The sequence below is a fragment of the Lagopus muta genome, chromosome 2 (assembly GCF_023343835.1).
Source record: "Lagopus muta isolate bLagMut1 chromosome 2, bLagMut1 primary, whole genome shotgun sequence".
Lineage (NCBI taxonomy): Eukaryota > Metazoa > Chordata > Aves > Galliformes > Phasianidae > Lagopus > Lagopus muta.
The window spans coordinates 89,841,065-89,865,252 of NC_064434.1; the positions used below are offsets into that span (position 1 = coordinate 89,841,065).

Sequence of the window (24,188 nt, forward strand, 5' to 3'; positions counted from 1 at the left end):
CCATCTGAGTGATTCTGTGTTTACACTCAAATACCTTGTCATGAAACGTGTTGTTTCGCATTTTTAAAATCACTCATGGGGAACCAAATTTGGATTATTTTGTCAAGCCATATACTGAGTCTTCATTTTTCAGCAGTATGTAGATAAATTCAAATCTCTGGCTCTCTGTACTGTTCATGAAAAGATTTACAAAGATCACAAATATGGATTTTCAAAGCTATTGGCTAGGTGGCAAAGTCCAGAAGTAAGTCTACCACTACGTTTTTTTCAATATCCAAATTTTTGTTCAAAATGACATTTTGTCAAAATGTCAAAATCTTCTGTCTGAAAAAAATGCAAAAGTACCGAAGTTTTGCCAGTGACAAGAAGCAAAGCACAGACAAAATTCATAACTCAGTATTCTCCATTTTCCTTTTTACTTGGGAATAAAAGCTAACTCTCAGACTGCATTCTACTACTTCGACCTTTCAACAAACATCAGACAAAAGTAACTTATTTTGCTGATAAGTTTAGTGAATGTATCAACTTCTGAAGGAAGAGCTGGATTCAATTCCCCCAATATCAGGAGCAGAATCCTGAAATTCTGTCCTCAGAAGACTGTCCTAGTCACTAAGGAAAAATCTCATTAAGATTAGCCTTAAATTTCCACTGTTAGTGATTTCACTTTGTATAAAATATTCAGTGCTTCCCTGGGAAAAATATAGAACAAATGACCTGTAACCTATGACAGATAACTATAAAATCAGATGGGGGAGCATTAGAGACTCCACAGACAGTTGAAGACTTGCAGAAACACAGAAACACCAAGCTTAGAGGAAGATCTATGAACAATGTGACTGTGCAGACAAGACCAAGGAGGAGGTCAATTAGCACAAAAAAACCTCATGCCTCCTGAAGAACAAGTAGAAACAAGTAAAGAATGACAGTAAAGCAATAAGGAAAAAAGAGCAGCCAGACAACATGAAATGGAGACAAAAGAGAGGGTCAGACAACAAACAGATGAGTAATGGTGTATGTAAAGCTTAGAGAAGTACAAATGGACAGGAAGAAAAATATCTGAAATTCACAATTAGAGAAGGAAGACATTAAAGTACCTGAAGATTCCTGACTAGGAGGATCTGGCAGGACTCTCCTCAGTGCAGGTATAGCAAAGAAATAATACACTATTCACCACAAGATACATACAAGAATCCTGAAAGGGACTGGGGTAAAAATAATTAACCTGTGACAGGATGCAGCTGGAGTGGAGCACAAAATATTATGCCAGGTTGGTATAGATAAAGAGCAGCAGACACAGATGAAAAACAACTTCTGAAGTTTTTAATAGAAGTGTTTAAAGGCAGGGCCTTAAGTGTTTGTTATATGTATCATGACCATAATTAGAGAAAATAATGCATATAACCTGATTAGGAAACCACACTATGCCTATAAGAAGCAATTAAAATATTTGCATACATATATACACTAACGAAGGAATGAGAATTGGTGCTATAGAACATATGTGACCTTACAGGATAGGAAGAGCAAACAGTAAGCAGCTACATTCAAAAAGTTATAGGGACCTGTTGCGTGAATAGGAAGGCAGCAGAAGAGATGACAACAGTCAATTATGTTCAGAAAGAAACAACTGAGCTGAAGAAAAGTTATTTAATAAAAATCCTCAAGGTTCAATCATTACCGTTGCCTAAGGGGTTGCAGCTCAAAAAGCAGGGTTATCCTACAAAACTTGCTGAGGACACAAACTTGGAAAGCTTCGTTAATTTGTAAAAAGATTTGAATATCATTGCAAGAAGAATGTTAAGGGCTGGCACACTGAAACAGGATTAGGTTTAATAATATAAAACAAACAAGAAATTTCACTGCTACCTAGGAACTCATTAGTTGCCACTGACAGTGAAAACCTTTGTTGCATTAATTGGCCACAGAATTGCTACATTTCGATGCAGTCACATAAAATACTGCACTATAGCATGCTTGGTAGTAATAGGGATGCAATAAAGTCTTTGAACAAGGCAGATATGGCATTCTTAGAGTCCCAGATCTATGCTAAGATTAGGAGAAAAACTCATTGAGAGCAGCTCTGCCAAGAAGGATTCAGGGGATTTAGTGAGATGAAAAACGACATGAACCATCAGTGTGTGCTTGCAACCTGGAATGTCAACAGTATCCTGAGCTGCATCAAAAGAGGGGCGGCAGCAGGGCAATGATAAGATTGCCCCTGTCTGCTCTGCTCTTGTGGGATCTCATCTGGAGTACTGCATCCAAGTCTTGGCCCCCCAACACAAGAGAGATGAGGAGCTTTTGGAGTAGGTCCAGAGTAGGACCACAGAGATGCTCAGAGGATTCAAGCACATCTCTTTTGAGGACAGGCTGAGGGAACTGGGCTTGTTCAGTCTAGAGGCGGCTCCAGGAACACCTCACTGTGGCCTTCAATACTTAAAGAGAACTTATAAACAGGAGGAAAATCAACTTTTCACATGAGTAGGTAGTGATAGAACAAGAGGGAATGATTTTAAACTAAAAGAGGAGAGATTCAGATCACATGAGGGGGTGATAAGATGCTGGAACAGGCTGCACAGAGAAGCTGTAGAAGCCCCATCCCAGGAGGTGTTCAAGGCTAGGGTGGATGGGACCCTGGGCAACATGGTTGAGTGCCTAATTTGATGGATAACAACGCTGCTCACAGCAGTGAAATTTGATGTATGAGATCGCTTCCAACTCAAGATGTTCTATGATTCTTACCAAATCTACATAGATTCAGTGAAGGGCAGAATTAAGCACAAGAAGGCCAGGAATATTTATATACTCTCATTTAGGTAAATATGCATTACCATAACAAAAAATATTTTCCTTTTACTATGTCTAGGTTTGTCTCTACAAATCCAAGTAGAGCATCTAAAGAATAGTCCTATAAATTTAACAAATTAGCAAGATTTAGATGCCTACCACCTTTGTGAATCTAGTTTGCATCCTTAAGCACATAAGATCTCTGCTTTTTCTTTCAGAATTTGCTTCCAGTTACATGGCAAATGAGGACAAAGAACTCCTGACTGCAGGTTTTCCTGGATCTGTTAGAGGCCAGATTGTTCATGCACTGTGTGAAGACCCTAGGTGGCTAATTACAGCTGTCATTTCCAGGATGCTGTAAAGCAATTCTTATGGGACTGAAATCTATAAGAATAAACTTTTATGTATTTGTGCTCCTACTACAACAGCTACAATTCAACCTTAATCCAAACAGGAATCTCTGGACACTATGATATTAATACATGATAAAATTACAATATTAAAACTCCAGTACAAATATGTCATCAGAAGCCTGATCTCTCTTGTCCTTTTGATAAAATCTTAAAAATGACTTCCTCCACTGCAGAAAATGCAACCTCAAGCTGCAGACCATGGCTCCATCAGTCCATACTTCCCAATGAACAGGAAGGAATAAGCCAGTGGAAGGGGAAGAGAATCCAGCAGAAGGGAGAACAGGAAGAAAAGAAGGATGTGTGGTAGAAAATGGATGGGCTTAAAAAAAATAAAGTTTCAGAGCTGCTGATCACTCAAATAAAAAATAAGTAGTTTACATAAAGTATTTTCCAATAATTGTAGTTCTAATTTTCATTTATTCTTAAGAATATTATAGCCACTAGAGAAGACAAACTTAAAAACATTAAAGATGAATAAAGATTTAGGTTTAAGCTCTCTCCAATCCATAATTCATGGGGAAAAAGATATATATCTATTTTCTATCTTAGAAAAAACAGAAAATACCCCCCCCCAAAAAAAGGGATGCAGTCTTTTTTTTTTTTTAAATTTAATTTTGTGTAAGTTATTTTATAACATTTCCTTGATTACTTTTGTCTTTTCTACAGTCATTAGTGCTGGAAGATACTTTTTGCCAAGAAAAAAATACTTCCACCTAATTGAAGTCTTGGTACCTTATCGTAGTGTTTGGTGGTACTGACAAAACAACACCATGAAGTGTAAAAATAAAGCTGTAAATAGTAGCTAATGTAACGAAAAATGAGAATGGATTTATTTTTTAAATGTTCATTGGTTCTGAAGAGACAATTAACTTTAAACTCATTTTAAATAAATAAATAGATAAACAGGTAAAAAACTACTACAATATATAATATAGCTATTCTTATATGATCTTGGTTAACGTTGTACCTGTGGATCAAAAAGAAAGTAGGGACGCCCACTCCTCAGCTGAAGTGCAATATATTCTTCTTGATTTCCAGGTGAAGCAGAGAAAAATATTAAACCATCAGGTTCCTTGGTTTTAAATTTTACTTTAATACCTGGTTAGAAAGAACAAGCAAATAGTCATAAAGTAAAATAGTTCTTACGCATTATGATAGTGTAATTATAAACAGAGCATCAATTTAAAAACAGCGGTGAAGTGGCAAACTAAAAGCTTGGCATGGAAGTTCTGTCCATTTTCAGTAACTGTAGGAGAAATCCTCATAACCCATTCTGAGTCAGTCTTTGAGAGAGAGTTTGTGATTTCAGAGCCCTTACTCATCCACAAAAAAAAATATAATTTAAAAAAAAAATATATATATATATATATATTTATATATATATATATATATATATATATATATATATATATAAAATATATATATAAAGCAGAAATGAGGTTACTAAACTGAAGTGTTCCTAAGAAGAGTAATGTTATTTGATACCAAGCTACCTAATTTGTGTATGCATATATTCCATATGCATATGCATATATATAAATGACGGTACCTGATTTAAAAAAAGAATACTTGGAAAAGAGCTAGTTTTAACAAAAGCTAGAAATATCCCAAGAAATAATAAATTACCTATACTTAAAAAAAATTCCAGATTATTATCAATAGTTTCCATTTGGTTTATGATAAATCATTGCATCAGCACATGAAACGTCATTCAAATGGCATAGAGTAAAACATTTTTGTTATTTACGTCTACAAATAAAATATCAAATACCACACCAAACAACTCCTAAATATAACTGTCTGCAACTGTCTCACTAAAAATCTAAGAACACATTAATGAAACAACTCATAATTATGTATCCATTTTAGACAAGTATAATCATGAATAAACAACTGTCGAATAACCACCACCAGAATACCTTTAAGCCACCTCCTGGATTCCACCTTATAGGAATAAGAAAATTACAAATCCATAGACTTAATTTGCCACAACATTTTTAATGAGCAAAACTGGATATCTGAGTCTATGTTGGATCTATACTTTTACTATAATTAAATTTTACTAACATTTTGCAAAATAAAAAAAAAGGCAGCAACAGAAACACCTGCCTTCTCTCTCAACTTCAAATGTATAATATAAAACAAACACACTGCTTCAAAAAAACCCACAGATAATTACTTGAGGGAATACTGAGTGACACAGTCCTTACATTTTTCCTGTATTGTTACATTTCTATTTTATTTTTCTCTCTTCTCATTCCAGCAGCTGAGAAAAAATACAGAGCAAAAAGATTTCTAGAGCTCAGTAATGGCTCCAATAAGAAAATAGTATGTTATAAAATCACAAACTTGTTGGGTGACTAAGAAGAAAGCAGTGAAAAGTCTAGTGAAAAAAGGAGAAAAATCATTACTATATCCAGAAATTTGCCAGTAATATTTTCATGTTACTTCATTCATATACTATACCCTTCCATAATGTTCCTGTGTAAAATGTTTTCTACAAAACAGTGTAATTTATTGGGTTTTAGACCAAACTACTTGGTCTTTTCACACTAGGTCTTTTCATATACATTTCACTAATTTGTATCAAGCCAAAACCAATAAGGGATGAAAGTTTTTCTTGTAGACGGAAGCTACACAGAAAACAATCAATCTTGGTGCACATTTGTAGAATCATAGAATCGCTCAGGTTGGAAAAGACCTTAAAGATCATCAAGTTCAACCACAACCTAACTACTCTATCCTGACTAACAACCCTCCGCTAAATCATGTCCCTGAGCATCACATCCAGGGATGGTGACTCAACCACCTCCCTGGGGAGCCTATTCCAGTGTTAACAACTCTTTCTGTAAACAAATTTTTCCTGATATCCAACCAAAACTTACCCTGGCACAACTTAGGGCCATTTTCCCTTGTCCTGTCACCAGTTACCAGCCCCACTCTTGCTGTAAGCGCCTTTCAGATATTTGAAGAGAGCAATAAGGTCTCCCCTCAGCCTCCTTTTCCCCAGACTTAACGGTCCCAGTTCCTTTAATTGCTCCTCATAGGGCACGTTTTCACAAATATGCCCTTCACAAGCCTTGTTACCCTTCTCTGGACCTGCTCCAGCACCTCAATGTTCTTTCTGTACTGAAGTGCACAAAACTGAACACAGTACTTGAGATGAGGCCTCACCAGTGCTGAGTGCAGGGACAGGATTACTTCTCTAGTCTTGCTTACCACATCATTCCTAATACAAGCCAGAATGCCATTGCTCTTCTTGGTCACCTAGGCACACTGCAGGCTTATACACAGCCAACTGTTCATCAGTACATCAAGGTCTCTTTCCAACAGACAGCTTTCCAGCCACTCCTCCCCAAGCTTGTAGGATTGCCTAGAGTTTTTGTGGTTAAAATGCAGGACCTAACACTTGGCCCTATTGAAACCTCATATAGTTATCCTTGGCCCATGGATCCAGCCTATCCAGGTCCCTCTATAGTGCCTTTCTCCTCTCAGGCAGATCAAAACTCTCTCTCAACTTGATGTCATCTGCAAACTTATTGAGGGTGCACTCAATCCCCTCGTCAAGATTGTTAATAAAGATGGTAAATAAAAGCAGCCCCAGTACCAAGCCCTGGGGGACACCCCTTGTGACCAGCTGCCAACTGGATTTAAATCCATTGTCCACAACACTTTTGGGCCCAGCCATCCAACCAGTGTTTCACCCAGAGGAGCATTCACCCATCCAAACCATGGGCAGTCAGCTTCTCCATGAAAATGTGGGGGGACAGCGTCAAAGACTTTGTAGACCACATTGACAGCCTTTCCTTCATCCACTAAGCAGGTCGCCTTGTCATAGAATGAAATCAGGTTTGTCAAACAGGATCTACCATTCGTAAACCCATGCTGACTGATCCTCTGGTTGACCTTTGAACTCATCCATGATGGTTCCCAAGATTATCCGTTCCATAACCTTCCCCGTTCATAGTAGATCATGCCTGTTATTTACCAATACCTATGAGAAATATCCTTTGATGCCACTTCACATAAATCATTTTAGGAGATATAACATATCATACATACACACGTATGAAACATTCTCTTTGAGAAAAAAGGAAAATCAGTCACACAATTAGCACACTTGCAAAAAAAGCAATTGTGTACAATTAATGTACAGCAAATAAAAAAATCAATGAGTAGTAGCCATACTTAAGGAAAGAGAAAGTTGTTCTTTGAGGTTCCATTAGTATCACTATCAGCTGAGGGGCTGAGACTGATGATGGCCTATAATCACAGCATTGTGAAGTGCAATTAATTTAACAAGCTGTCAGTATTTTTTGTCAAGCTGACAAAAATATTTCCGAAGTCTGAAGGATCCTTTCCCACTTCTAATTCAGAAGGACAACTGCGAAGAACATAATTGAGTTTCAGCAAAAACATCAATATTTTATAATGTCAAGCATCAGAAAACAAATTATATGGTTCACAACAATAATGTTGTGATATTTCTTGAAGTTCACAAATGTTTTATGGGAGCTCTCTTCTTTGGATATTGAAGAGGCTTACAAAACCTTAATTCCTGCCTGTAGAGTATTGATAAGTCAAGAATCACCTTTTTCATTCACAGTCCATGCTGCAAATTCTAGCTTTATTTGTTGCCTATTACATTATTCAGAGTACCATTTTACTTCTTTAAACACTAGTATCTTTGGAATCTCTCATGAGATAAGGAATTTGGACAACCCAGCTCAAAGTATTTTTTGCCTCAGTATTTTGTTGTATTTCGTAAGTGAATGGAGAAACTAGATACTATGCAAAGTCAGCATCTCACAGATAATATTCTGCAAATTTTGCAAACTAGCTGAGAAAAAAATACCAGTTGCCAAAAAAAGTACAGGGGAACAAATTGAACAAATGCATCTTAAGGATTATTGGATTATTCTAAAAACCTATTTTTCACTGGAATATAAAAACTTGGGAAAACAATACTTTTAACAGAAATGTGTATATATATGTATTTGTGAAAAGATTTCTCAAGTCCCATCAAAAGTACTGTGTCCAGGCCTGAGAGTTCCAACACAAGAAGGATGTAAGGTTGTTCAAGTGGGTCCAGAGGATGGCCAAGAAAATGACCAACAACTAGACATTCAAAGCCCAGCTCAAAGGAGCCAATAAGTGTAAGTTTTTTGACGTGCTAAATACTTAGAAGTTGCTACAAGGCTCAGTCTCATGATACTTTACAAAAACATATACAAAAGCGCATAAACAAGCCTGTCCAAAACGCAAACGTACAATCATATAAAAGCCTAATAATCGAAGGAACATTACAAATCCATCTTGTACAATTTGTGAAGCACATGCTTTTTCAGTGCAAATTCGCTAAGACGCTCCATTCATATTTCCATTCTGCATTAAACAGTGTAAATAATTATATAAATGTACATTCCAAAGAAATGGACAGAAATCAGTTGAAACCTGTTGGCAAAAAGGGTTATACTTATGTTTACTACAGCTTTATGTGTATAATAACACCTAAAAATCACAGAAATTGTATATAAGGTTTGACTGAAGCATCAGGCTCTCAGTACTCCCTCACTCTGACAAATTTTAAGCACTTACTTACATAAAGACTGCATATAAACGCTTTTGCCTAATCAAAGTAAATTCTCCCACAGAAATTGTAAGATTTCTTTTTAACTGGAGTAGGGATAGATGAGGGAAACATTTCGGTAACTGGAAATCAATTCAATAAGTTGTTCAATTCTGGTTCAGTTATCTATATTTCGTGAAACCACATCACCTTTTATGCTACTATATACTTCCATTCAATTAGTATTTATTTGTTTATTCTACCCATTATTAAGTTGCTTTCCTTTTTTAGTAGAAATTCAAAATACATAGATAAATGCTCAGATACACACGTACACGCAAGCACAAAAAAATCAGTTTTTCTAAACTATAACTGGAATTTCCTATCTCAGGTCAGCAGACTAGTCTTTTATGATGATAGTAACAACAGGAAAAGTTGGAAAACAATTGTTTTTAAAATGAAGTCTTTCAAAGAAAACCCATATTTTGCAAAAGTTTGTTAGAGAATGACAAATTGAAGACTTTTTTTTTAATGTATGTCCTGTCTCAAATTGAGAAAAAAATAAGTCAAACTGAAGGTTGAACAAAAATAATGATATATATAATGACTGAAAGGCTGTAATAAGTTGCACTTATGGAAGCCATCGACTGAAAACCTAAATCCTCTTGAGAAATGAGCGTCTTTTCTATACTAAAAGGACTAATTTGATACCTGTTTTTTTCTTATTTTGCTTGCTATCCCATTGTACCCACTACTGGTAAAACAAACAGGACATTTTAGCTTTAATCTTCTTACTACATAACCCAAATAACTTCAGTCATGTTTGCATTAATGCTGCATTAATCATGTTGTTGCGTATTAATGAGTTTTCAGGCTATGCTAATTACTGTCATAGATTCTGCAGCAGCCCATTAAATATACAAATTACAGAATTAAAGAGCCAGAGCTCTTCATGATTAATCTTTAAATGGAGAAAAACTAATGATGTCTGTACAAAGTTTCTCTCCACTTTTGGCTGACTGAGTCCAACGAACAATCAATTAGAGTATTTGAAGAATAAGAATATTGCTCATACTAAAAGATTTTTTATGCTGTTATTCTGTGCAGAAGACACATCCATTTATAAGTTTCTATCATGCGGACTTTCTTAGCACAGTCCAGAGTGTGAGGTCTTCTAGAGCATTACACAGAAGATGTATAGGACTCTAATTCATTACTGCATACTCATAGGACTCTGCTGGTTCCATATGAATACAGTAAATCAATCTTCTCCTTATAGCAAGGACAACAGCCTTGCTACTCCCTAATAAGAAAGATTTACAGCAAACCTTGGTGAAAAGAAAGCTAAGATAAGTTTAAAGTCATTTGATAAGATTTGATGTATTAGTAGTACTTTCTGCCTTCATTTACAGAGTGATAGCTTTTTCTTTTTTTTTTTTCTTCTTCCCTTCCCTGGCAAAATCAAGAGATTCAAAAATCAGGAAACCCCAAGTCTGCACCCAGAATATAACTGAGCTATGTGATCCAAGAATCACCGTTTAACACCCCTTGTTTCATATACCTTCCTGAAGAATGGTAGGCAATATCACTCGTGTACGGTTCTGTAATGTTTGAAAACTTCATTACTGCCTTGTTCTCCTTATATATAAAATCGACAAAATGTCCATGTATATCCAGAAAAATTACCTGAGCACCAGGTATTTATTGTCACTTGAGAAAAACTAATATATCTAAAAAGGCTTATCTATCTCTAAATACTACTACATTATGCAGAATATCACAAGGTCTTCCTAAAGAACAGATTCCCAGTCTGTATTAATATTATTCAGCACGTCAATAGCAAATGATAAATCAGCTAACTGAACTATAACAAACTTATCCAATCAGCTCTCTGCACTCCAGAAGTATATAAACCAGACTCACTGCATTTAAGATTTTAAATTTATCCCAATAAGTTATTTAAAAAAAAAGAACAATCTTCTCAGAACAAGATTGATCTCGGCATGAGAATACTCTCGTATGAAGTTGAGGTGAAAAAGAATGGATTGCTGCAATTAGAAGAGAACACAACAAAAGGATATCAGAGTCTATAAAAAAAAAAAAACAGGTAAAGGTGAAGCTTCCTAATACACTCAACAGAAAAGAAAGCATTCAAGAAAAGCAAGATCTTTTCATAGGCACTTCATATCTTAATAAAATGAGAAAAAATTATGATGATCTGCAAAACACTGGCATGAATTATCCAAGGGTTTACCAATACATGAGACACATTGGACATATTGACTAATCAATTTACCTAAATAAATAAATGAGGACCTCAGAAAAATCACATATGAAAGAGCAGAATTAAATGTGAGATGAAGATAATCACATTAGCTGTTAGCATTCCCCAGTCCTAAGAATCAATTTTTTGTTGTTTTCAAAGAAGTTTAAAGCAATACAATCATTTAAAAAAAAAAATGTGTCCTAACTCAATTCACTAAGCAAGCCCAGGAACAAAATTCAGAAATGTCTTCCACTTGTGTACATGGCAATAGTATACAACACGTAGACATAAAAAAGAGTTATTTCTTTAGAGTCTACCTATCAGAGCAGAAAGAATAACTGTCATCTTGAAGTTCTAGGAATAAAGTCCTTTATGGAATAGTGGTCAGCTGTGGGGCCATTTCTATGCTGCTCTTAACATTGAAGTGAAATACATGCAAAGGAGAAACACCAGTCCAATTTTCATCTAAAGCTTTGATTAGTTTTGTTTTGTTTTGTTTTTGTTTTGTTTTGTTTTTTTTAACAGACCTGAACTAAAGTTGAGAAAGCTTTACTAAAAATGGCATCTCTCACAAATAGCATCCGTAATCATTTTTCATTTATTTATCTTTATGTAGACTGGAAAGAAAGTCAAATGGACTCAGATTTTTGTTAGAAAAGGAAGAACTGACTTCTTTATGAGGAAATCCCTGACTTCAAATTCTGATATTTAAAATATAGAAATAGAAGCAAGCATTCATCTTCATTTCAGGATGAATTATTTGGAGAAAGGATTGTTTTCTGTTAGCAGTATGTGAATTAGCACATAAAAAAAAAAGGTCATCTTATGCAACAAGGGTAAGGTAGGAGAGGCTTCTAGGTGTTAATGCAATGCAAATCATAATTACTAGAAATACGATGACAAGAAAAATCACTTCAAAGATTTACAACAGCACAATCTATAAAAGGTCAACATCACAGAGAAATCAGAAATGAGCTGGAGGTCAGTAGCTGTAAATAGCACTTCAATTATGAGCCTTTAGTTAGTATTTACAACAGTAGTACAAATGTAATACTGCACAGAGAGTAATTTAACTGATGAAGGGAAAAGAGTATGACTAGAACTGTGTAGAATGCAAATACATCAAAATTAAAGTCAGTGTAATGGTCTGAAACATAGAAAATTTAGACAACAGTGCATTAGCCAAGGCAGAATCCAATCACACAGCATCATAGACTGTAGAAGCACAATAAGGTGGAAAACCTGCAGTAAATGAAGAAGCTTGTTGATTAGACATGGACATATGGAAAAAATATCTAAAATAACCTAATGAATATTGTGTGGAGTATCATAGGATGAAAATGGAAATGTAACAGGGAACAGGAAAATATTCCTTGTAGTACTTGAAGCAGTATTTCTCATTATTTTTGATGTAGTAACTTTTCCAAGAAATGTAAGAAGTATGTTCATAGGAGGTCTGAAAGGCATAATCAGGTGCCATTTTTACACATAACAATTCACTTTTTCCAAGCTTACAATGTGCTGGAATAACTGACATACTGGCTGAACTGAACTTCCACAACCTTCACCAGCTTAGGTTTTCTGAGATCTTAATTATTGCCTTCATAGACATCTGTCATCCAATGGAAATGCACCTTTAGAGTGCAGTGGCTCTAGCTACAGAAGAGTTAGTATTACTCCACTACATTTTGTAATATTCATGTTGTTTGTGGGGTTTTTTTTTTCCCATGCATCTCTGTGCTTAAAGAAATGAAAATTTCTTTGAAGTTTGTAACGTCGTTGCACAAAATCTTCATTGAAAATATTTGGATAACACCGTAACACTTACACGGATTATTTTCCTTAAGACAATGATTCACAGCTACCAAAACACAGAATCACAGAATCACAGAATCACCCGGGTTGGAAGGGACCCCAAGGATCATGTAGTTCCAACCCCCCTGCCTAGCAGGGCCACCAACATACATATTCAGATCAGGTTGCCCAGGACCCCGTCCAACCTGGCCTTAAACACGTCCAAGGACGGGGCATCCACAACCTCCCTGGGCAGCCCGTTCCAGGGCCTAACCACTCTCCTAGTAAAGAACTTCCCCCTAACATCTAACCTAAATCTTCCCTCCTTCAACTTAAAACCATTTCCCCTAGTCCTGCTGTTGTCAGCCCTTTTGAAGAGTTTACTCCCCTCCTGGGTGTAGGTTCCCTTCAGGTATTGATAGGCTGCAATGAGGTCACCCCGCAGCCTTCTCTTCTCCAGGCTGAACAAGCCCAACTCCCTCAGCCTGTCCTCATAGGGGAGGTGCTCCAGCCCCTTGATCATCTTAGTCGCCCTCCTCTGGACCCTTTCCAAAATCTCTATGTCTTTCTTGTACTGAGGGCTCCACACCTGGACACAGTACTCCAGATGGGGCCTCACAAGAGCCGTGTAGAGAGGGACAATCACCTCCCTGTCCCTGCTGGCCACCCCTCTCCTGATGGAGCCCAGGATCCCATTTGCCTTTTGAGCTGCCAGAGCGCACTGCTGGCTCATATTCAGTCTCTCGTCCATCAGGACCCCCAGGTCCTTCTCTGCCGAGCTGCTCTCAAGGACCACTCCTCCCAGCCTGTACAGGTGCCTGGGGTTCTTCCGGCCCAAATGCAAAACCTTGCACTTTGCCGTGTTGAACATCATCAGGTTCACCCGAGCCCAGCCCTCCAGCCTGTCGAGGTCCCTCTGAATGGCATCCCTTCCTTCCACCGTATCAACCACACCACTCAGCTTGGTGTCGTCAGCAAACTTGCTGAGGGTGCACTCAATTCCCTCATCGATGTCATTAATAAAGATGTTAAAGAGCACCGGTCCCAAGACAGACCCTTGGGGGACACCACTTGTTACCGGCCTCCACCTGGACATAGAGCCATTGACCACCACCCTCTGTCTGCGGCCTTTCAACCAATTGCTTATCCATCGGGTCGTCCACCCATCAAATCCACTTCCCTCCAATTTGGAGATGAGGATGTGGTGGGGGACCATGTCAAAGGCCTTGCTCAGGTCCAGGTAAATGACATCAGTCGCCTTCCCTTCGTCCACCAATGCCGTCACTCCATCATAGAAGGCCACAAGATTAGTTAGGCATGACCTTCCTTTGGTGAAGCCGTGCTGGCTGTCTCGGATCACATGCTCATTCTTTATGTGACCGAGCATGTTGTCCAGGAGGATCTGTTCCATGATCTTCCCAGGCACGGAGGTGAGACTCACCGGCCTGTAGTTCCCCGGGTCCTCCCTGCTCCCCTTCTTGTATATGGGAGTGACGTGACCCTTCCTCCAGTCGTCCGGGACCTCACCTGACAGCCACGACTTCTCAAATATGATGGAGAGCGGCTCGGCAACCACCTCGGCCAGCTCCTTCAGGACCCTGGGATGCACGCCATCCGGCCCCATAGACTTGTATTCATTCAGTCTAAGGAGGCACTCTCGGACTTGCTCTGCCCTTACAGTGGGGAGGGATTTATCTCCTCGGTCCCCACATAGAGGTTTGGGGATGCAGGGTTCAGGGACGTGAAAAAGACTAGAATCCTGGCCACCAGTGAAGACCGAGGTGAAGAACTCATTCAGCACCTCGGCTTTCTCTTCATCTGTTGAAGCCAGTTCTCCTTTTAAATTTACCAAAGTAGGTACGCCCGTTTTGGCCTGTCTCTTCTGGGCAATGTACCTGTAGAAGGTTGACACCTTCTAACACTATCTTCCAATCTTGGAACTCAGATTCAGTGAAACTAACCCACCGCCCTTTACAGATCATAGCATGGTGCACCAGATATAGGGTTAGCCATAATCCAGAAAAATAGCTTTGGTCTTGCTCTCTTCAGATGACCATGTGATTAAAGGTATGAAAGTCAACAGGATGAAGGTAAAATGTTAGCTCTGGTAATTTAAAAGTAAACAAATATCCACCATCTGGAACATGCAGAAGACAGAAAGGACTGCACACAAGCAATCAATTTTCTCTTAGAAGTAACTTCTGTGTACATATGACCCTTGCTTATTCTCATTTATGTTTTGTTTCCCAAGACACAGGAGGAATAATTTATGCGTATGGCAGTCACAGTCCATGGAGTGTTGAATAGAATAGACAACTGGGTTAGGAGGGAAAACCACCTGTAGCAGTTGTTCAGCATCAGCTGCTATCAATTGTTTGTATGCATGGTGTTCAACAGCAGTTTATGGGACAATAATCCAACAGGTTCTTTCTCATTGGTTATCATATACTAGGCCGTATCTATCAAATTCATCAGCCTCCTCTGCTCTCCTCAGCTTCTGTAAAGAGCATGTCACAAAACATTACTCAGTGGAGTAAGCCAGCTGTGGAGTTTCCATCACTGATTTGTAGCCAGGCTTATTCCAAAGAATCAAAATGCTCCACTCAGTGAAGAGTTAAGCACAAAGAAGAATACACCAAAACTAGCACAGTACTGAAGAAGTATTTACCTATCATCTCAATAGTCACTCACTAGGAAATATTTTGAATGATAAATACAACTCAGTCCTCTCCAGTTCCCCTTGTTATAAGGGCTTGCAGTGGGTATGAAAAAACTCTTGCACTACCATTCAGTAATACAATGAATTTGACAAATACAACTTGCAGGAGACATATACAGCCAGGTATTATACGAAGTCCTGAGTGCAATCATCTAGCTGGGTAATTGGGTAATTGGTATACAAGAACATGTTGGTGCTACTGGAGATCAGGGATAGCATCTTCCTCCTAGCCAGGTGTGCTAAATGGTCCTCAGTTGAGAATCGACCTGCGATTTTCCTTGTATGACAGCATGCAAATGAAAAAGTAATAGGACATCACCACAAAGCAGCATCCACAGTGCAGTCTGTGGTATCTCAGTGCTCTTCTATGAATGGCAAAGAGTTCAAGATTTTCCCATGGTTCTTATCAATACTTGGGGAAATTATCTCCCCCCCAGATAAGGCATTCTGAACCACATCACTGGCAGCAGAAAATGTGATCCAGGAATAAGCATTAATAAGTATATTTCAGTAGTGTGAGCAGCCACAGAAATCAACCTATGAGTACTTAAGTAAAAGACAATTTACACAAAGATTCAACTTGAGGCAAATGAGAAACTGAACAATATATAGAAAGATTATAATGACAGGAAATTAATTGATATAGCATATATCATTTTCTAAATACTATCATAGTTCTGTTTGCCCAATGTAAGTTAATTTGCAACACTAAACAAGGAATAAATTAAACCACTCAGGCACAAGGATTAAAACAGTAACTTTCATATAATTTCCTGCACAGCCATTTGTATTTGATCCAATCTCATACTTGCACTGTAAACTCTTTAGCACACAGACTATCAATTTTTCTTCCTAACAAAAAAAGATTAGCGCTCAACCAGTTTTATTAATATAAACAGAGAGATAAGGACAATAGCTGAATACATTCCTTAAAATTTTCTCTAACATAGCATGACATTATTTAGCTTAAATAAATTGTGATATTTTCAAGTGGTTATTGATTGATCCTATATCATCTCAGAATTTTAACTCCTTTAGGGATTCCTGAGTTAAAGACCACTTTGCTGCAGCCTACTTTTATGTTGATTTTTACATTATTGCCTAAAACATGAGTGATTGCAGAATACATGGCTAATTCTGAATGTTGATAACAAAGAAATGCCTCTGCTGCTGCAGTTCAAATCATTTATAGCTTTTTCTTTTTTCTCCCACTCCCTTTTTCCCAAGATTAGAGGCTCTCAATAATACAGAAAATCATGATTTATCACAATATTGTAATAGATTAAATAAAAAATTGAGAAATTTGCCATACAACATTACAGAGAAGTGATACTCCATATTACTGTTTTGTTTCCAATGTGACCATTTTAATTTCTGCTTTTTGAAATACCTCACAGAAAGACAAACACATTCAAAAAACACAACAAAAATAACCAAACAGCAATCCTTATTCAGATGCTTTAAAAGTAGATCTAAGTCACCTTTTTTTCCTGTCCTGTGTTCCCTGAAGGCTTGAAAGGCAGTTTAGTCCCACTGATTACCTTGAAGTTTTGCTTGTGAAGGTAGGGCAGTGTATAGGACAGTGATAAAAATAAGACACTCGCCTCATCCTTACCAGTAGAAATATATTAACAGAAATCTTAGTATAAATGCAGTTAAAACAGTAATAAATAAGTCACCAAAAACAAAATCTGAACTTCCTTTTGCTACTGAAAGATAATTGTGGTAGCTGTAGCAGCAACACGTTTCTAGTCTAAAACAAACTAGCCTTGCAGGCAAGCTGGGCAAAGACTCTCGTATAGCATGCAACTCTCAGATATTTCAGGGCAAGAACACTGCTTTTGCTTTGAGCTGACAGACACGCTTTGGGGCACAGAGACCCTCGTAAATCCCAGGTTGCTGTAGAAAGGAAGTACTAGACTATCAAGACAGACCCGAGAGTAGCCTGAAGCTTTACACCCAGCTCAGCCCCATGGCATATTAAAAGCTCTGAGAAGGACTTCTTGGGACCTATTTAGCACAATTCCTCTCAGTACCCTGAGGCTCTCGGGTGTAGGAAGATTTCAGTTCTTGGCTACTAAAACCAATAACATTGGGTATTTCTATCTCAAAGCAGCCTTAAACACTGGCCATTTCTCAAGCTTGCTGCAGTTGGTGATCACTTTGCAATTCTGCAGGAGTATTCCCTATGTTGCCCTAACTTCCACCTCTGACACTTCCCTGACCCTTCCCAGCGTATGTAAAAGGCAGAAGATCTGGCATAAAGCCAATGAGGCAGTCTTAGCTTCATGCAGGATTCCCATTTAGCTCATTTTTCCCCCTTGGCACATACAGCTCAGAGGCACAGATAGGTATATATAGGTATATCTTAACTTCTTGAAAATTAATGATGCTAGCTTGATGATCCAATATGGGTTTGGAATAAGTGGGTCAAAATGAAGTATTTTGATCACTGAATTGGAACAGTTTGGGATAGAAACATATACAACTACTGATGATGAAAGAATCTGAAAGCAGGAAAGAGGGAGAAACATCTGTGTTTGAAAGCTGGAGTGCAGATGGAAAAAAAAAGATTTCATATTTTAAAAACTCTGATTAAAACCTTCAAAATATTGTAGCAAATAAATAAATTGGTTACAAATGACTTCCATCTGAATAGTGCCAAAACATTCATGTGAGTGTTAACTTTTAAAAGATAAAATATAAAATTCTCTTTTCTGTCCATAATGCAGTAAGTCTTCCCACTGGTAGGCATTTTCAAACTCATTCTCTGCTGCCTCCTGGAATCTTCCCAACAAGTTTTTCTCTTGGTTCTACAGTTCACTTAATAATTTGTTTCTGACTCCAAAGATTTTACCCGGGATAGTTGTACCTGCCAGTCTAGCCTTTGATTTGTTCATCCAGTTATGAAGGTTGATGGGAACAAAGACTGTAATTTGAGTAAATAGATTCTCCCCTCCCTCCTTGTCTCTGCAGCAAGTCACCAAATGACTTGAAAATGCATAAAATAAAATCCCCTAAGGGCTAAAACTCCACTACACCAAAATTCTCACTATTTACTATAAAGAGAATACATACTGTTAAAGGTGGCTCATCTGCTGAAGGGGTTTCATTAAAAAAAAAAAAAAAAAAAAAAAAAAACACTTCTAAAGTGAACCGGAGTAGAAGAGTACTATTAATCACAAACCTTAGGAGAAAAATAGCAGTTTATATAAAGGTATGATACTAATTATACTTCAACTTTTTTTTTTCTTCACTCAGGAGAAATATGAGGACATATGCCATTCTAAACATCAGTTATAACAACTCTCACTTCCCTAGAACAATGCTAATCCCAATTTATGACCATGTAAGTGTGGTCAGAACAAGAATATTTTAAAGAAGAGTTAGATATGAAGTATCAGATCAAATGTCATTTAATAATTTCCTTCCCCCTCGCTCAAATAGAGAACATACTCCCTTCTGAATTCTCAAAGAATACCACCCTGTATAGCACTGAAAAGTACCATTAGGATAAGTAACACTGACGTGATGAATTATTGCATTCTTGTTATTGCTCCCCTACTTGGTTTATTTTACACTATTCGCTTGTACAACCCTGCGTGGATTTTATCAAATAGCACAACAAAAAACATCACAAAATATTCAGAACAGTAAAGATATGACCCTCAAAAGCGTTTTTGTAGGTATAAAAATTAGAAAATACAAGGATAAAACCAAAAAGAAAAAACTCTTCCATTATAACTTTAATAAGCACAATATAGTTTGTAGAAAGCACTGAATGAATTTTGAAGAAGACACAAACTACTAAAGGAACACGTGGGGCTGCACAGCAGAAATTTCAGAAAACTCAAGTTACTGTGGCAAACATTTTTAGAGTAGAACTTCATTTTATAACCATAACCATATCGTGAGAGAGCAAGCAGTCCCTTTTTAACTAGATACAGATAGGACTTTAGCAGCAGCACAGTTAGAGTGCTTTATAAATAATGATCAATGTTTAAAATCAATGCCCTTGCAAATTGGAGCCAATGCAAAGGGGCTAGCACCAGAGTAAAATGATTCGATTGATATATTTTAGATCTACCGAAATAAATCCATTTACAGGAGCATTTGCAGGATGACTAAGTTAAAAGAGCACTGCAACAGTCAGACCTGGCTAAGGGAACGCCTCCTCCTACTGACAATATTTCAAACTGATAAAAGAGCTGACCAAGTGCAATCAGTGCTGTGATGAATAAAAGAAAGCTTGGGACCATTAACATTAATGGGACTTGTGTGGCTAAATGCTCATATATTGTACTGAAAATTTACCCAATGGACCAAGAGATTTTTTTTTTTTTTTTTTTTTTTGCTTGTGCTCCCCTTTTTCCCAGTACATTCTATACAATCAATTTAAAAATATTTGCAATGTAATATAAACTTCTAAAATAACTTCATATGATTAATATCCCATGAGTCTCTGAGGAAAAAAAAAACAGAAAAAAAGAATTACAGAGCACACTCAGGCTACTTGGTAGACTTGAGAAAATAGAAATGCCAGTTTTATAAACACAGATAAAATTGGCTGATCTAATATCTTTAGGCAGAGTGACTTAGCCTTGGGGCACAATAACAAAGATGCTAGCACCTGCCAACTACAATGTGTATTAGGGAACGGCTAATAAACCATTACTATATGAGAGCTGGGTGAAATTCTGTGGGAAGGCAAATTCAGATCAGCAAGTATACTTCTAAGAACATATATCCAGAATACGACCTGGTTAAACAGCTTTAATTTGAAATGTTACAGTCCATTTATCTTATAATAATTTATTAAATACTCACTATATACCCAGTGCTGTACCAAAACAAGAAAAGGGTGTTATTATAAGCTCAAGCTCCTTCTACAATCTAACCTGACAAACACCACAGGATACAATCGGGACTGAAGGAGCAGATTTAAGGTTAATGTTGTTCAGCTTCTTCAGGAACACAGTTCCAAATTTCAAGTTTCAGTCATTCCAGCACAGACTACCAAGTTAGCAGCAAACAAAATCTGCCCTTTTCCATCTCTTACTTAAAGAGCGCCTAGTCATATTAACTCACACCATCATGACCTTAAGCAAGAACAAGATATGAAGTTCTAGCTTACCAAAATATGCAGTAGCTTTATTTACCTCTCTGCCATGAGCAAATCATCCTACTTGCTCTGCACACAACATATTATCTGTAGAACATCAAGTCAAAATCAAATGCCAAATATTAATCTTCATGGCCACCTATGTAAGTGGTTCAAGATATCTCAAGTGCCCTTCTCATTATGTTGGTGACCTCCCTGAACAAGTGCTGTTAGTTTCAATGCTCACCAGAGCAAGACTAAAGTCCCTCTGCAAGAAAGACAAAGGCTATGGAACTCGTTAGAGAAACAGATCAGAATGTTTTGGGAGACACTCAGGCACCATTTACAAACCATGATAAAAGCTGAGCGTATCATTTGGTATTCTTACCCAATACATTGAAATGACTGTTGGCTAAAAAAGATGCACAAAATGCATCTGATAAAGACAAATTTGTTACAAAAAAAAAAAAAAGAGAAGACTTTCAGCTCACTTTGTTTTTTTCTGCTCAAAATGAAAATAACAAATTTTCTTCAAAGATAAGTAATTCTGTCTCCATCTGCAACTAGAAGGCCAGAAGGTTACAACTCTACCATCACAGTATAAGACAAACTTCAAAAAAATCAACAAAGAAACCAAATTTTCTCCAAGAAGCGTCTAAAATGGAGAGCAAATAAAAGAATGAAAGCCGGATTTTCTCAGTCTTGTAAACTGACAATAAAAGGACCATTTGCTTCATTTAATAAAATCAGGTTGAAGAACCAGAATTTATCACAAGCTAAAAAGGGTTGTATATTGTATAAAATTATTTGTATCCAATTTCTAATTGTTGCAGTTTAATCTAGCAGGCAGCAGAATACCGTATAACCATTCACACACCACTCCCTCCCAGTTTTGTAGGCTTTTTTTTTTCCTTCCTCCACAAGATGCTGTATGGTATGTTGAGGTTAGTTCTCCTGGTTCTATTCCCTCCCAGCTTCTTCTACTCCTCCCCCAGCACCCTCACTGGCAGGACAGTATGAGAAGATGAGAAACAAATGTCCTTGGTTCTGTGCAACAACTAAATCAGTATGTTATCAACACCATTCTTCTCCTAAATCTGAAACACAGCATCACACCAGACACTATGAAGAAAAACTCTATCCCAGCTGAAACCATTACACTAACGAAGATTATGAAATGGAATCTTACAAATTTCCAAACATTATTCAGTTTGCTTGCAATATCATAAGATTCTCAATTCTGAATATTTCAAAACAGTAACTGCAGTAATATCTGATGTAGTTAAGACCAGTCTAGATAGCCACAGTATCAATAGTTGGTGATTACCAGATCAAAGGCCTTACTTAAATCAATAAAGATAGCTCCTCAACATTGATTACCATCCAGCACTATAAAAATATAATTGCTTACCTCGAGAGGAGCAGTACAAGTGAAATGAAAAGGTCAGAAAAGGTCAATAATTATTTAAATTAAACTTACATCTTCCTTCATCTGATGGACCAACTCTAGCACACACTAAAATGGTGGTGATTTACCAGTTTAAAGAGACGTATTAACATGTCAGCAAAGGGCTTAGCAGTAATTGGGTCAGCAATTCGAAGAAGTCAAGGATCCAGGTTGCCAGCTTCTCCATTTACGTTCCCAATTAATCTTAAAGTATTATAGATCTTAAGTCAGTGAGCACAGATCTAACTACTTTCAATCAAACCTCATTTTGAGTATATACAGATATTGCTATTGAGATTTTTCTGCAATACAGTAAGTATATAATTCTTAGAATTTCTTCAAATGAAAAAAAGCCATGCAACAACTGTCTAGTGAGATCAATGAATCTTCCAGTAATTTAGTATAGGACATTTCTGTCACCCAAATTAAATTGTCCTTATACTAGAACAAGATTACTTGGCAGGCTTTCATTTTCATTCTGATACTTATGCTAGCAGCAGATTTCTGAATTCTCAGCCACTATACCTCAGCACTGTTCTTTAAGGTAGTAATTTTGTCTATCTACCTTTGCTTTACAGACCATCTATCAATGCAAGTGCATTTCATAGAAATTTTGAATAACTTGAGAAAAGATGCAAAAGTGCAACTTCATCTAATTCTACAAAAATATCTTCAAAAACAATTGGTTTTACAGGTATTTACTTTCAAAGTTGGAAAGGACAGTCTTGATTAGCCCAACAACTACAGAGCTGGATTACTCTTCAGAACTCAAGGTATCAAAGTGCATATAACCAGCACCTAGCTAAATATGAACTATGCTCCTTAGTTTATTATTTTTTTTTAATATACACTTACTGAAGAAAAATACCAGCAAGTAATTAGACATTCAAATGACATGCTTTCTTACAAAAGTATTGTGTGCTGTATCCTGAGGATCCCATCCAACGACAAAATGTACCATAATCTTTAGACAATGTGCATACATAAGATAACTAACGAAGACCTTGCTCAAACTAAAATGCTACAACTTCAGCATAGTCTGCAAGTCACTGCATTTAAATCACTAGTCCTCCAGTGCAGAAACTACTTCCATCCCAGTGGCTGCAAAATGGAATGGCAGCAACACTTCTGCTACTCCTTAACAGTTTTGCACTTTTTTAGAAGAGTATATTTTAGAAAAAAAAATTATAAACATGTTTTGATTTGTGCCAAATACCACTTCGAAGAATTAATTTACGTCACTCTTTAAATTTTAACAACAAAAGCTTGTTTTTTTTTTTTGTTTGTTTTTGTTTCTTTCAGTTCCTTCTTCTGAATAAGAGAGACAAACTCATTAGAATAGCCTTCTTGACCTATATATTTCTATGAACTTGGTCCTGGCCATGAAATTCTGGTGGTGTGCTAGACACTAGAAAGAAAGGTGAAAAGTCTTGCGTTTGGACTCATTTTCTCCTATTTAGCGTCTGCCATGCACAAAGAAAAAGACAACACCTTAAAGAAGACAGAAGATCAAAGACTTCATAATTGTCAAATCTGGAAAAAGGAAAGAAAGAAGCAAATCCTGGATAATGATAAAACATGAAAAAAAAAAAGGCAAAAAAAAAAAACAGAAAAGCAACAGGAAAATAGAAAACCAAGAGGGCCTATAACCATCAGTATGAACTCTCCTTACCAATCCTGTTGGAAAGATATGTTCACAGAAAATATACACAGTCAAAAAAATCAAGAATAGTCAAAAATCATGCTATGGATCCTTCATGATCATCTACTACAGTAGTCAATGTCTCTGATAGTTCAGATCAGAAAGAGATTTCATTAATATTAAAGATTTTTACCCACTGACATCTATGTTAGTCAGCAATGTTCCAAATGATGGATATGTCTGGGATTCTCCTGACAGATTTTTAAAATTATTATTACTAATATTACTTAGAATAACTGGTTAGTCGACATTAGGACTTCAAAAATAAATCCTCAAAGCTTACAAAGTAAAATAAAATAAAAATTGCCTGCAAAAAAATAGTACACATGGAGGATGAATAATGACATAGCCTACAATTATACACACACACATTTCCCATAAGATATCTGC

General features: G+C 36.9%; 1 protein-coding gene across 1 annotated transcript in view; it reads right to left on the minus strand.

The window, feature by feature from the left end:
- USH2A (usherin) overlaps positions 1-24,188 on the minus strand; it is a 391,434-nt gene that overhangs the window by 239,826 nt on the left and 127,420 nt on the right. The window contains exon 22 of the mRNA XM_048935557.1: positions 4,168-4,298. Within this exon, the coding sequence (XP_048791514.1) occupies positions 4,168-4,298 (131 nt within the window). The remainder of the gene's footprint in view (positions 1-4,167; positions 4,299-24,188) is intronic.